General features: G+C 51.0%; 1 protein-coding gene across 1 annotated transcript in view; it reads right to left on the minus strand.

Annotated features, from left to right (window-relative positions):
* Positions 1 to 2,912: 2,912 nt before the first annotated feature.
* Positions 2,913 to 12,390, minus strand: part of LOC8026701 (zinc finger protein 628) — a 113,165-nt gene continuing 103,687 nt past the window's right edge. Inside the window, exon 3 of the mRNA XM_040219333.3 lies at positions 2,913 to 11,081. Within this exon, the coding sequence (XP_040075267.2) occupies positions 9,317 to 11,035 (1,719 nt within the window). The 5' untranslated portion in view covers positions 11,036 to 11,081 and the 3' untranslated portion in view covers positions 2,913 to 9,316. The remainder of the gene's footprint in view (positions 11,082 to 12,390) is intronic.

Here is a 12,390-nt window from a genome sequence, read left to right on the forward strand (position 1 = left end):
TACCAATACAGCCGTTTCCTTCTCCTTTTGCGCGGCTTCACTGTAGGTCCTAGGAACCTCCTTCGTGCCCGCACTGCACGCTCCCTGCTTTCTGGCCCCTTGAATCATAGGCACTGCCGTCGCTGTCGACTCCCTCTTCATCTCTTCCCACTGTGCTTGTAGGTCGACCCTTTTCTCGACCTCTACTCTGAGAATTTCCTGTAATTCTGTCATCATTGCTTGACCTTTCTCGTTCTTCCCCTTCTCTAATTACACCGATGACGCGCTACACTCTATCCTCGCACTCCTTTTTCCCTCTTCTAGCCCTGCCTGAGCTCCTCCACCTGCTTCTCAAGCTCTGCCCGCTTCTCCCTTTCCTCATTAAGCTCAGCCTGCCATTGCACTTCGGGCGCCCCCCCCCCCCCTTCAACTCAGTGACCTGTTTCGAGCAGGACCCGCTTTTCCCGGTCTTCCTTCAGTTCCTCCTTCATCTCTTCGAATTTATCCCTGCACTCTCGTTCTAGCCTTCCCAAGCCTTCCTCAATCTTCTCATAAAGTTGGCAAGCGAAGGTACTTTTCTCTGCTTCAGCTACGCTCTCGAAGTCCGTTTCTTCTAAGTAGCACCACTGCTTGCACTCTCCGCACTCCACCATGTTCAGGTCCCCCTTGATCTTCTATGTTCTACTCATCGCCTAGTCACTCAGAAACCCGCACGTCTATCACAAAGAAAAAGCCCGCCGAAACCTACACAAAGACCGACCCAATTCTACCTTCTCATGGTTCGCCCGGCCGCCTAGGCTAACCCAAACCCCGTATCCTGCCGCTAATTAACCCTACCTCTATTATACCATGTACGCTTTAAACACCAAAATACCAAGAAAATGATGATAGTGATGAAAGTGGCCAGACTGAATTTCGGAAAGGGTCTAAAAGTGTTGCCCGCACAAGCAATTGTAGTAGTTCGACAGCGTGTGGTTTGCCCTTTTCACGGCCCCTATCCACGTTCTCGGACGAACCGAGCAGGCAGAAAACACGAAAACTGACCTTCAAACCTTCCCCGACTCTTTTGGTACAGCCCCCGTCGCGGCGTTTTGACGAGAAGGCAGATTTTTTGTCTGGTTTCTTCCAAAAGAACACAGGAATGCATGTCTCATACGGTGTCTTCCACCCACCGCCCCAGACCGGAAGTGCGCCCGACGAGCCACCACCGCGGCGTGACGTAACAGAGATGAGTTCCTGTTTAAAAGTATCATCCCTTTCCTTCTCGCCCAATGTACCAGCGTCCAAGACGCACTCCCCTATTCCCTTTACCCTGTACTATGGTCAATAAAGCGCTTTCAACAACAACAACCTGGAGGGCAGTACCGTGAGCAGCGAAGCGATTGGTTTGTACAGAGGCGTTCCCGACGTCAATCACCAAAACTTTTACGCTATTTGTCAACCAGTTTCTATCTTGTGCCCATAAAAACTGGAAGCAAGGTTTCTTCAAATATACTGATCATTGGAAGAGAGCGAAAATCAGCATCAGTGGTTACATGCTTCCTTTGCTTGCACCGTGAGTGCGAATTCTCAGCCTTCGAAACGGCGAACATTACATTAGGTTAGGCTCCGGAAAGACTGGAGGTCTCAACCAGAGTACGAGAGTTGGCTCCTGTCCGTGGACAGGAGCCAACTCTGTTGGTGTTAGACTAGTGGCAGCTGATAAAACCCGTTTGCTCTACTGACGTCTAACCCCTGGTTAGCTCAGTTGGTAGAGCGCTCCACTTGTAATGGAGAGGTCCCGGGTGCGATACCCGGACCAGGCGGATTTTTTCGGTCGCTCACCAGTCACCTAGCTGTGTTTGGAGATTTATGTTTGTCCCTTGCCCCTCTTGTTCCCCTTCTCCAGGGGTTATTTTCAGCATTTAAGTGTGGTTACTTTTCAGTGCAGCACAAATGTTATTCCACTGACTGCTATTTTTATGCCAACCAGCAGACTAGCTGGTTAGCTCAGTGTTGTGAATTTGTGTACATGTATGTACATTGTTTTCTCTAGAAAAACAATGTTACAATATATTGCATTGCTTGTCAGACTTCACATGGCGTTTTCTTTTGAACGCAAATTCAATCTTCTATAATTAGAAAAAAACAATATGTAGCCCTAAGAATATTTAGCCACAAAAATGAGATGAGCAAACAAAAAGTTAGCACGCAAACAAGCTGGTGAAGGTTTAACATTTTAGACAAAACCCCGAGACTGGGGGGAAAAAAGGACAACACAACACAAAGTCTCAACAGACTTTGTGTTGTGTTGTACTTTTTTCCCTCCAGTCTCGGCATTTTGTCTAAAATGAGATGAGCGATTTCAGGGGAGCATTCTGGATTTTGCGCAAGTAACCAGGCTGTTTTAAAACTTTTGTTTTTAATGGTCACACAAGACAATATTAAATATAACCTGAATAATTGCATCAAATGTTTTGTAGAAATTAAATATGCGGACTGCACATTTCGGTAACTGCTGGAAGTAACAAAGATAAGAAAAGGTGAGTAATGAAAAGTACTCCTTTTGGCGTTTTCCAGAGCAGTTGCCAGTCATGTGTCGCCCCCTTTCTTTCATTTGAAGCTGTGGACAATGGCATAGCCAGGGGAGGAGCTTATGAGGCTCCTCCCCCGGCTATGCCGCCAAAATCCACCAGACAAAATCTTTGGCGGATTTTGTCTTTCGGCGGCTTCATAGACTTTAATTCATAGAGTTTGGTTCATTCATCTGCTACATTTTTGATTATATCCCCATGGTAAAGAAATAAGCGTATCATTCCAAATTGCAAAGTTTTGTACCCACAAAGTATTCCCGAAACCCACACTCCGCAAAATTCGTGAAATATGGAGCCTGTATAGATGTCGTTTACCGTAAGTCCTTTCTTCGTTCCACACAGAAAGCAAAACAAGCAATGTCTTTCAACTAAAAAAAAAAGTTTATTTGAAATGAATCTTCGTATGGGAGCAGAGGAGACTATGAGAACAGCCAAGGGGAAGACATCATCGAGCAGAAAAGCAGCAACATGTAAGCACAAAAACGGCACAAGCGGCACCAGTCGCCTTTGCTTGCCTTCATCAAAAAGGAAACTCAGCGTCCAAAGTAGCAGCAGCGCAACTGTCACAATCAATCGGTCATTCTATGGCTCGATCCAAACAAGTTTGGAGGGAGGAGAGCTGTACTCGGCGCACAGAAAACATCTCAACAAGCTCGGGTCAGGAGGTGACAGCAGCAGGGGACAGTAGCACTTGGGGACTTTGCAGGGGGGGGGGGGGGGTGGGGGGGGAAGGCAAACTATTGGGAACAGCAAGAGAAATGCAGTGAATACTCTTCCCTGGCGAGGAAATGCAATCGTTGCTGGCATCGGCGGATGCCCTGTTCGCATGATACCATCCAACACCTCGAGATTCGGATACACATACACACTGACGCACCGGGGGGGGGGAAAATCGCGCATCGATCCAGCGTTACTTTGAAGACAGCTTTTCTCCATCACATATACAGCGCTACGACACACGGGCTTCACCACGAGGCTCTGAAAAAAAGAGATGATAAGAGAAAAGTGACACACGAGGCGGCTAGGCCGCGCACTTCGTCCAAAGTCTTTTGGGAGGGCGAAACAAAGGAGGAAGGTCCAAAAAGTCCGTTCGGGAGCGAACTTTTCTTCCCTCTTGGATTTGTTTCATCACAGTCTTCTTGCTTGCACGACATTCAGAAAAGCTGACATGTTTTTTTCTCTCTCCTCTTTCACACGCTGGTACAGATGGGGGTATCACACCGTGCCTGCACGGTAACGGAGGTGCCTTGCTGGCACTGTCTGCTACCGCGGCTATGGCTCATGAGACGCCCGTGAACAATGGGTCTGCAGTCACACACAAGCGAAATTGCCATTCGAGATGCTGTCATCTCTGCGGTGGGTTACTTCGAAAACTAGACCTTGGTAAAGTGAGAAACACATCAGCATGACTAAGCACAAAACAGCGGCAGAGCCAATCATGCCAATCATGGCAGCGGTCAAATAGGGTGCGGAGACCGGGAACTGTTTTGCTCGAGGAAACGGGCACGCAGCATCAGCAGCCTCATTGTAAGGCCGGTCTGCAAGTGTAATGCAATGAGACCGACCTCACAATGACCTCATAAGGTTATTCTAAGACCTTATATGAGGACCGCATGGCCACTACTTTGAGAAAAACAGAAGCCTCGCACATTCTTTTCTTCTGGCACTAGATGTCTGTGGCACTTAAAGAAACACCGGTACAAGCATACTTCATTTTAGAGAAACGAAGAGACGAGATGGTTTTTGAGCTTGATAATGTCTCCAATGAGAAAGCCAAAAGACAGGGTAAAATAAAACCAGCTTTGTTTGGTAAGTGGTAGCATGTCGCTTAGGCTTTCCTCTTGTTTCACACACGCTTGTCAGCACAATACACCAAAAAATGCATCCGTGTTTCTTTGCTCACGCATCGTGGCTACATACAGGTAAAAAATAAAAAGAGTACAAGTCATTATTCTATCGCAAGACTAGATGCGTAGTTCCACTCTACGAGACCACTCAGCCATTTATACCCTGCTTAGTATCGTCCAGACCCCAAGAAATGTAAACTAGTCAAAAAAACACACAAAAAAAAGAAAAACAGTAGTGTCTTTACTGGAATGAATTTCACCTTAAAACACACTTGCACATTTGCATCTAAAAAAAAAAAAAAAATGTTTAAAAGAAAGCAGAGGAAGTGTAGCTATCACAGAATTTGGTTCGAGAGGAAAATATCGAACCAAGGTATAAAGCATACTCACCCACATTAATTCCGACCAGGTTCTTTCTAAACACAATGCAACACAGAAATTTATCCAGTCAAAACATCATCTTCCAATAGCCCCTGTCTATTTCTTGTGCTCCACCCAACCACAGAGTCCTTACTGATTCGAGTGAAAAGCTAGTCATCTCTCTACCCTTCTTTTTTCATCCTTGCAAAGAGTGCAGTACAAACGTTTGAACAGGACGGATCCAAATTCTGTCTTTTCATCTTTGAAAGTGGAGCTTGCAACATAAGTCTTCACGTTGGAAATGAAATGGTCTAGCTCGACCGGAGCATCTGCTTCTAGTACGATACAACTGAGAAGCTCGGACAGAGCTAGCTGCCAATGTTAATAGACAATCGGAGAATCTTCACGAGCAATAGCGGGGGCCTCCCTCGACGGCTTCGCATTTTTCTTCGACATAAAAGCACCAGAATTCTCTACGCAACACCAAACAAAGGGAAAGACTGGACGTTCCCTCGCAGACACATACACTCATCACCATCATCGTTGTCACACACGTAGACAAACACGTCGTTAAACGTGACGACCATTGCGGCTCTATAAAACGACAAGACACTGGCCGGCAAACGCCGACAATGAAACATTTTCATTTTCGATTTTCCTTCTTAGAGAAGAATGTGCCATGGCTGCGCACAACCACGGCGGACCACGCAGAAACGCTCGAGCTGCCCCGCCCGGGCTCTCAACAGACGCTCGGGAAGGACAGACAACAGAGGGGGTGGGGCGAGACGCCTAGTCTTACTAGGATCGCCCAAACGAGGAGGGGGAACAGAAACCTTTGGGAGAGAGAATGCGTAGCGCCACACACGCCAGACTCCTCGTCCTCCGTACGTATACAGGAAGGCCGGCTGCGAGGCCGACGGGAAACTTTGCTGCATCCACGCGGTTTCCACTTTGCGGAAGAACCGACGACGACTCGTATTGCATTCGACCGGCACACCCGCCGATCGGGGCGGGTGGCTTTTCGGGCGAGCCTCGAAGGCCGCCCGCGCGTAGCAACCTCAGAGAGCGCTGCCAACGTCCGTCAAAAGTCTGCAAGGGGGAGACAGGTCCGAACCAATCCCCCCCGTCCCAACAACCGAAGGTCTGCATAACCAGAAGAGCAAGACACGACTCCTCCGTCCAAAGGATCCCTCGCGTAACGAAGGAGTGTGCGGGTCAGACGTCCGCCCGGCCTGCTCCCACTCCTCCTCGTAGCACTGCGTCGGTTCGGTCGTCTGCCTTCATAAATAACTAATGCCAAAACGGCCACTAGAACGAGGAGAGAGTGGCCGACGGGACTTCGACGAGAAATTGCCAATTCGGAAACGTTGGGTGTCGTAATTGGAAATAAATACTTTAAAGGAGCCAAATACGGAAGTCTCTTCCGTTAAATGTTGCACGGTATAAAAGACCGACGCAAGCATAAACTAGCCGTTTCGAGATCTAGCACCCTCTTGATCCACCGTTTAAAAATTTATTGAACGAATTAGATCACTATAAAAAAAAAGACAAAAACATTTTATTTTATGAAGAACCTAGAATATTAGCTTACTTTTAGCCCATCTCATCGAAGAGTTTGTACAGCCGTTTCTTTCAGACCTGTCCGTTCGGACCGGCTCATTTTGATTGACGGACTCCCGTGCAGAGAGTGCCACCCCTCCTTCCCCTCAAACCTCTCTCCAACAAACAAAGGAACAAATCAACTCTAGCCAGGACTAGCAGGGAAACAGTTTGAACTCATCCAGTGTCCGGCGGATGCCACACTTAGTGGCAGACCGCATCCTTTTGCTTTTGGTCTCCTGGAAACGCACTTGTAAACGTGCGAAGGCAAAAAAAAAAAAGTCAGACAAAAAAAAGAAAATAGCCTGTGTAAAAAAACAAACCAAAATAAACAACCTCACTGCACCTCGTTTTTTGATATCATCATATTTGCATTTCGCTTTCCACAAAGCTCGACAACAGTGTTCCCCCCCTCTAAGCACAACCTGTCAAAAAACGATCAGGTCTCGAAAACGACTGACTTGACAAAACAGAAACCCTCTCTACTCCTCCTCCAACTTGTAACTCGGTGACTACGAAAACCGCCCATCAAAGTAAAGACGACAGTTAGGCCCTCGAAACAAAGGGGGCATCGGCAACCGGTGTGCCATGGCTGTCTTCGTCACGGCTCCTGACAGACGTGGGCGGAAGGAAGGAGAGCTACAGGTCGAAAATGTTCCTTCTTCGAAAGATTGTCGTTCGTCCAGCAACGCAAGAGGGACAAGGCAAAGCAAGGCTCGAAAAAGCAAAGAATGTTCCAAGTGCAAGGGGCAGATTCACCAAACGAGGGGAAGTGATTATTGCACAAAAAACGCCAACACGAACAGTGCTGCCAGGGGGTGGCGTTTTGATTTCATTGCAGCGTCTGTGCTGCCAGCAGCAAGGAGCTTCTTGGAGCTTTATGCTGGCTGCGGTGTTCAAGGTTTCTCAAGGATATAGACAATGCCGAGTTATCAGACCGCGTCGAGGGAGGCTGTCATCAAACAGCTTGGCACCGTACCCAAGCCGGCTTCCAAACTGCACCAACCGCCACCCCCGGCATCACCGCCTCATGGAGCGGAGAAGCCTCCAGGGCAGACAATGCAGAAAGGGAGCCAAAGGCCAAAACACACTGCAGGAAGTAAGGTCGCTCATCCTCGGCTCTTACCGAACACCCCGTTACCGTGTGTCCGCTGTGACCCTAGCCTGACGCAGTCTCTTTTGACAGTCTTTCCGCTTTATAATGCTTACGTGAAACAGACAGTTATGGGTATGATTCGTTTACAGACAGCAGCAATGATCTGACGACAGGTTAAGCAGGCAGGGAAACAGACCGACACAGAGGGAGCCGAGATGAGTGAGGAGACACTGCAGTGGTGGCAGTGGCAGCAGTGGCCGAGGCACCCAGATAACGAGAGAAATACACCGACCCACGCCACGAAGTACAGTAAAGTAGAAAAGAAAATGGCCCGCTCAGCAATGCTACCACCGTGATTTTTTTTTCCTTTTTTTTTTTTTGAAACTGTGCCAAAACTCGGCTCAGGAAAGTTTCAATTCTGTGTGGTACGAAGTCTTGGGAATATTATTGTTATTGTTGTTTTCACAAAAAAAAAAAAAAAAAAAAAACCGAAGAAACGACGAGAAAAATAAGAAAGCAAAAAGAAAGCCAGGCAGGAAACGACAGACATCACCTTAAAGAAGAATGAGGGAAAAGAGAGAGGGGGCAGGAACTCAACAGCAGGTCGAAAAGACATCCATGCGCAGAACCGACACACTGCGAAAAATTGAACGGAAAAAAACGATAAGGAACTAACACGGACGAACACGACATCATGAGATCCAAGGGGCATAAAAGAAGTGGGCCATTAGATAAAAAAAAGAAAAGGATCCACCCCAAAAACCGACGAGAATACTCTGCCAGGTAAACGAAACGAAAAACAAAGAGTGGTAAAACCTATCCGGCAAGAAGAGAACGGCACCGAAAGAAATATAAGAGGATTTCTCGCTTAAAACTCCAGTGAGTGAGAGAGAGAGAGAGAGAGAGAGAGAGAGAAAGAGAGATAAGAAAAAGTCAAAAGAAAACGATCACAGATTTTTTTTTTTTTTTCGTTGGTGCCTTGGCACGGAATTCGCCACATGGGGGTCGAGGACCCCAGACCCCAAACGCGACGTCTCCCGTAGCGGCGGCATCGCAACCAGACAATGTGCATGGCCCCCATAGAGTCGGTTTAGGGTGGCACATGCACCCACCACTCCCTCCCCGTCTTTGAACTCAGCACGGAGCGACTTCTGGGTGGAATTGGCAAACCACCCTCCCTCACGAACACATATGAGAAAAGATGACATCGCCTCCGTCATCGTTTCTCCGTTCGTCTCCCCAGCCCTCGGCGGTGTGAGCGTGTCAAAGGAGGGCACAGAGAGACGCGAGACTGAGCCGGACTTCGCAGGCACGCCCGCCGTGAGCAGAAGGTTAACTCCCGACGCGGGAACCGAAGGACACTCGCGGGATTACCCTGTCCAGAACGCAGAAGGATAATGACGGGTGTGCGGGGAACGAAAGGCATGCCAGATAAACCCTATGTACAGCGCTAGAGCAGAAAGAAGGACCGCTTACGGTTTTACATCCGTCCTCGCGACGATAGACGACAGAACAGAGAGCATGATCTGGAGGGAGACAAAATAAAATAACTCGAGAGAAAGAAAAAAAAAAAGAACAGCAACAAACCAGCATTTTTCGGGCTCCGTTCCCGGAGTCGAGTCTTGAGCAAAACCCATTCGGTGCAGGCAACAACCCACCGCAGCTTCCGGGAGAGACAGACACGGCCGACAGTTCCAAAGAGAAAGGGGGAGGCTGGGGGAGTCCCAACGTGCGCACAGTTTCAGGGTCAAAGGGTCCCCCTGCAAGCCACACCGGAGACCCCCACGTGGGGGGCGACAGAGTCAGCGAGGGTCGCCCCCCACGGCCGTCACTCCCGGTCGTAGGCCGCAGTGGCGGCGGCGTCACTCGAGGAGCTGCGAGAAGTCGGGGTTGCTCGGCGAGTGGAATGAGTCTCCCGTGCCGAGGTGGTGTTGCTGCTGCTGCTGCTGCTGCTGGGAGGGCTGCTGCTGCTGTTGTTGTTGCTGCTGCTGTTGCTGCTGCTGCTGTTGCTGTTGTTGCTGCGCCGAGGTCTTGTCCTCGGGCGAGGCGCCCCCCGACGCGCTGTGAGGCTGGTGCTGCGGCGAGCCCGCCCCCAGCAGTGCCAAGCGCGATGCCAGGGGCGGGTGATGGAGCGACGACGGGTAGGGGGGCGCCTGGAACCCGCCGTCGTAGTGCCGCGGGTGCACCAGCCAGCGCGGGGAGTGTGGTGGCCCAGGGGCCGGGGTGGGCGGCGCCGAGTAGAAGGGCCGGGGGTCCCCGTGGCCAGAGCCCGGCGAGGAGTCGTCTCCCCGTCCGGGCGGTCCGCCCAACTCAGGGCTCAGGGGCGTCGGGGGCCCACTGCCCCTGGCGGGGGACTTGTCCGGCGGCGCCTTGGGCGAGGCCTGCTGGGCCGACGTGGAGGCGAGGGCAAAGGCTGCGGCGGCGGCGGCCAAGTGTGGCCGGTGAAGGAGACCTCCGGTGACTGCCTGGGCGGCGCGTGAGCCCCGCGAGCCGTAGCGGCGGGGCGGCAGCTGGCCCGTGTGACGCTGCATGTGCGTCTTGAGGTTCCCCTTCTGGGAGAACGTTTTGCCGCAGAGAGTACACGGAAAACGGTCCTCCTTGTTGTGCGTGCGCATGTGCGTCTGCATGTTGCCCTTCTGCGAGAAGCACTTTCCGCAGACGCCGCACGCAAAGGGCTTCTCCTTTGTGTGCACGCTCCGCACATGGGTTTTCAGGTTTCCTTTCTGGGTAAAGCGTTTCCCGCACGCCTCGCAGCCGAAATCCTTCTCGCCTGTGTGGATTTTCATGTGGGTGTCCACGTTGCCCTTCTGGGTGAAGCTCTTGCCACACACCTGGCAGGAGTAGGGCTTTTCCCCCGTGTGGATCATCATGTGTGTCTTGAGGTTGCCCTTCTGCGTGAAATACTTGTGGCACACTGGGCACAGGAACTGCTTGGTGGGCGGCGGGCGGGCGCGGGGGGGGCCCCCGGGGCCTCCGTGACCGTTGGCCCGCTCCAGCAGGGACTGGGGCTGGCAGGGCCCCACAAGCTGTCCGCCGCCGTGCTGGTGTTGTTGCTGCTGTTGCTGCTGCTGTTGCTGTTGCTGCTGCTGCTGCCCCAGCAGGGGGCCCTTGCGTTCCCCAGGAGGCAGGCCACCCCCGAGAGCCCCCGGCATTCCGCCGGCGGCGCCCCGGGGCCCCGCCCCCTCGGCACCGCGCAGGCTGTTGCAAAGCGTCAGGTACTTGTGACACAGGTCGCACGGGTAGGGCTTGTCCTTGGCGTCCGGGTGGGGACACTTGTGGTGGCCGTGCTCCGCCGCAGCCGCAGCCGCGGAGCCCAGAGTTGACATCTTCTCCAGGTAGCTGGAGGCGGCCGCCAGCTGGGAGATGCCCGTGCCGAAATGCAGCGGGTTCTTCTTCAGGAACAGGTTGGTGAGGGAGGCCTGGTAGCCTGGTGGCCAGCTCTTCTGGCTCAGGGCGGGGGGCGCCCCCACCCACGAGTAGGCACCGTTCTGCATCGCCCCACCGCCGCCTCCCCCGCTGCTCGTGGGGGGGCCCCCGTAGCACTCGGGGGGACCCCCCGGCTGGCTGGCGCTCAGCGACATGCGGCGCTCCAAGGGAAGCTCCAGGGCTCAGGGGTGCGGTTGGCACCTGCGAGCAGAACAGCAGGCTTCAGTGGCACCAACCGTGTACGCACAGAACTAACAAACTTGCAGCCACAAATCCCTACGAGCTATCTCACGGTCAGCTACCTCGATGTGGGATTGGAACACTTGACACATCGCGCGAGTCACTTACAAAATCAAGTCAGACAGTTGTGCGTCATCTAGCAGGAAAGCATTTTCCTCCCCCATTTTGTGACAGATATCCTCTGTTGCTGTGTAAACATTTAGGACAAATTACTTCAACATTCCTCTTGTATAACATAGTCTCATGTTTAATTAATGCTTCCACAAGATTAGTTTTTTTTTTTTCTTTTTTTAAGTCCTCTAGAGAATCGCTACTAAAAAATGGCAACTAAGAAGGTTGCAAACAGTTGCAAGTTCCTTAGTGTGTTATTTTAAGATGCACTAAAAAGAAAGCTGGGTGGTGCATCAGTGCATGGTTGAACTAGGTTATGCATAAATTAGTGCTTGCACAGTTAGAACACTTTACGTATGAGTAGCAATCAAGAGCATTGGTTGTTCGAGGGACCGCTGGGTATACTCAGTGACACTCCTAGTTTCACAGATATTCTGTATAAGGTGTCTCAATGCTCAATTGCCAGCCCCTACTCACTTCATAGCAGTGTTGCGGAGTTGCCACTCTGGAGTTAGAATGATTCCACAACCATTCCACACTTTCCCGACCCCGGAATGGAATGGGAATACAATGGCGGCATTGCTGGGGGGAATGGAATGGAAATGGAATTAAATCCCTTTTGTCCGGGATGAACTGGGAATGGAATGGGTATTCGCTATTATATTATGCGAGCTGTGTCGATTTTCATCTAGGGCCTATGGGCCGATGGCGCTATTTGCTAGCGCAAGGTAAGCGGCTCTTAAAACAGCATCAATGCAATGGAGGCGACTGATGGCTTTATTGTCTCACTGGCTTATGCCCCTTAGAGAATGAAAATGGCACGCCCTCCGTGAAGCAACCAAAACTGAATAGTTCTAGACGAACAAGCAGTTGTTGCTGGCCCTGCGAGACATGATGAGGCGGCTGTTGTAATCATGAGCGATTAGCATGCGGCTTTTAGCCAGGGTGTTGAACCGAACCAAAAATCGGAGCAGAGCCGTTATTTTAACTGAACCGGAACAAGACTGTAACCGAAATCAAACATTTGATATTGAACCTTGACCGGAACAGAGCCGTAATCTCATCTGCCGGTTACTGATTCATTGGAACCGGTTCGGCGTAATGAAACCTGAGCTGCACCTTCTTGCAGGCGGCGGCACAAAGTCAACTAAACTGGTGG

The sequence above is a fragment of the Ixodes scapularis genome, unplaced genomic scaffold, assembly GCF_016920785.2.
Source record: "Ixodes scapularis isolate PalLabHiFi unplaced genomic scaffold, ASM1692078v2 PGA_scaffold1__304_contigs__length_218370807, whole genome shotgun sequence".
In the NCBI taxonomy this organism is placed as follows: Eukaryota; Metazoa; Arthropoda; class Arachnida; order Ixodida; family Ixodidae; genus Ixodes; species Ixodes scapularis.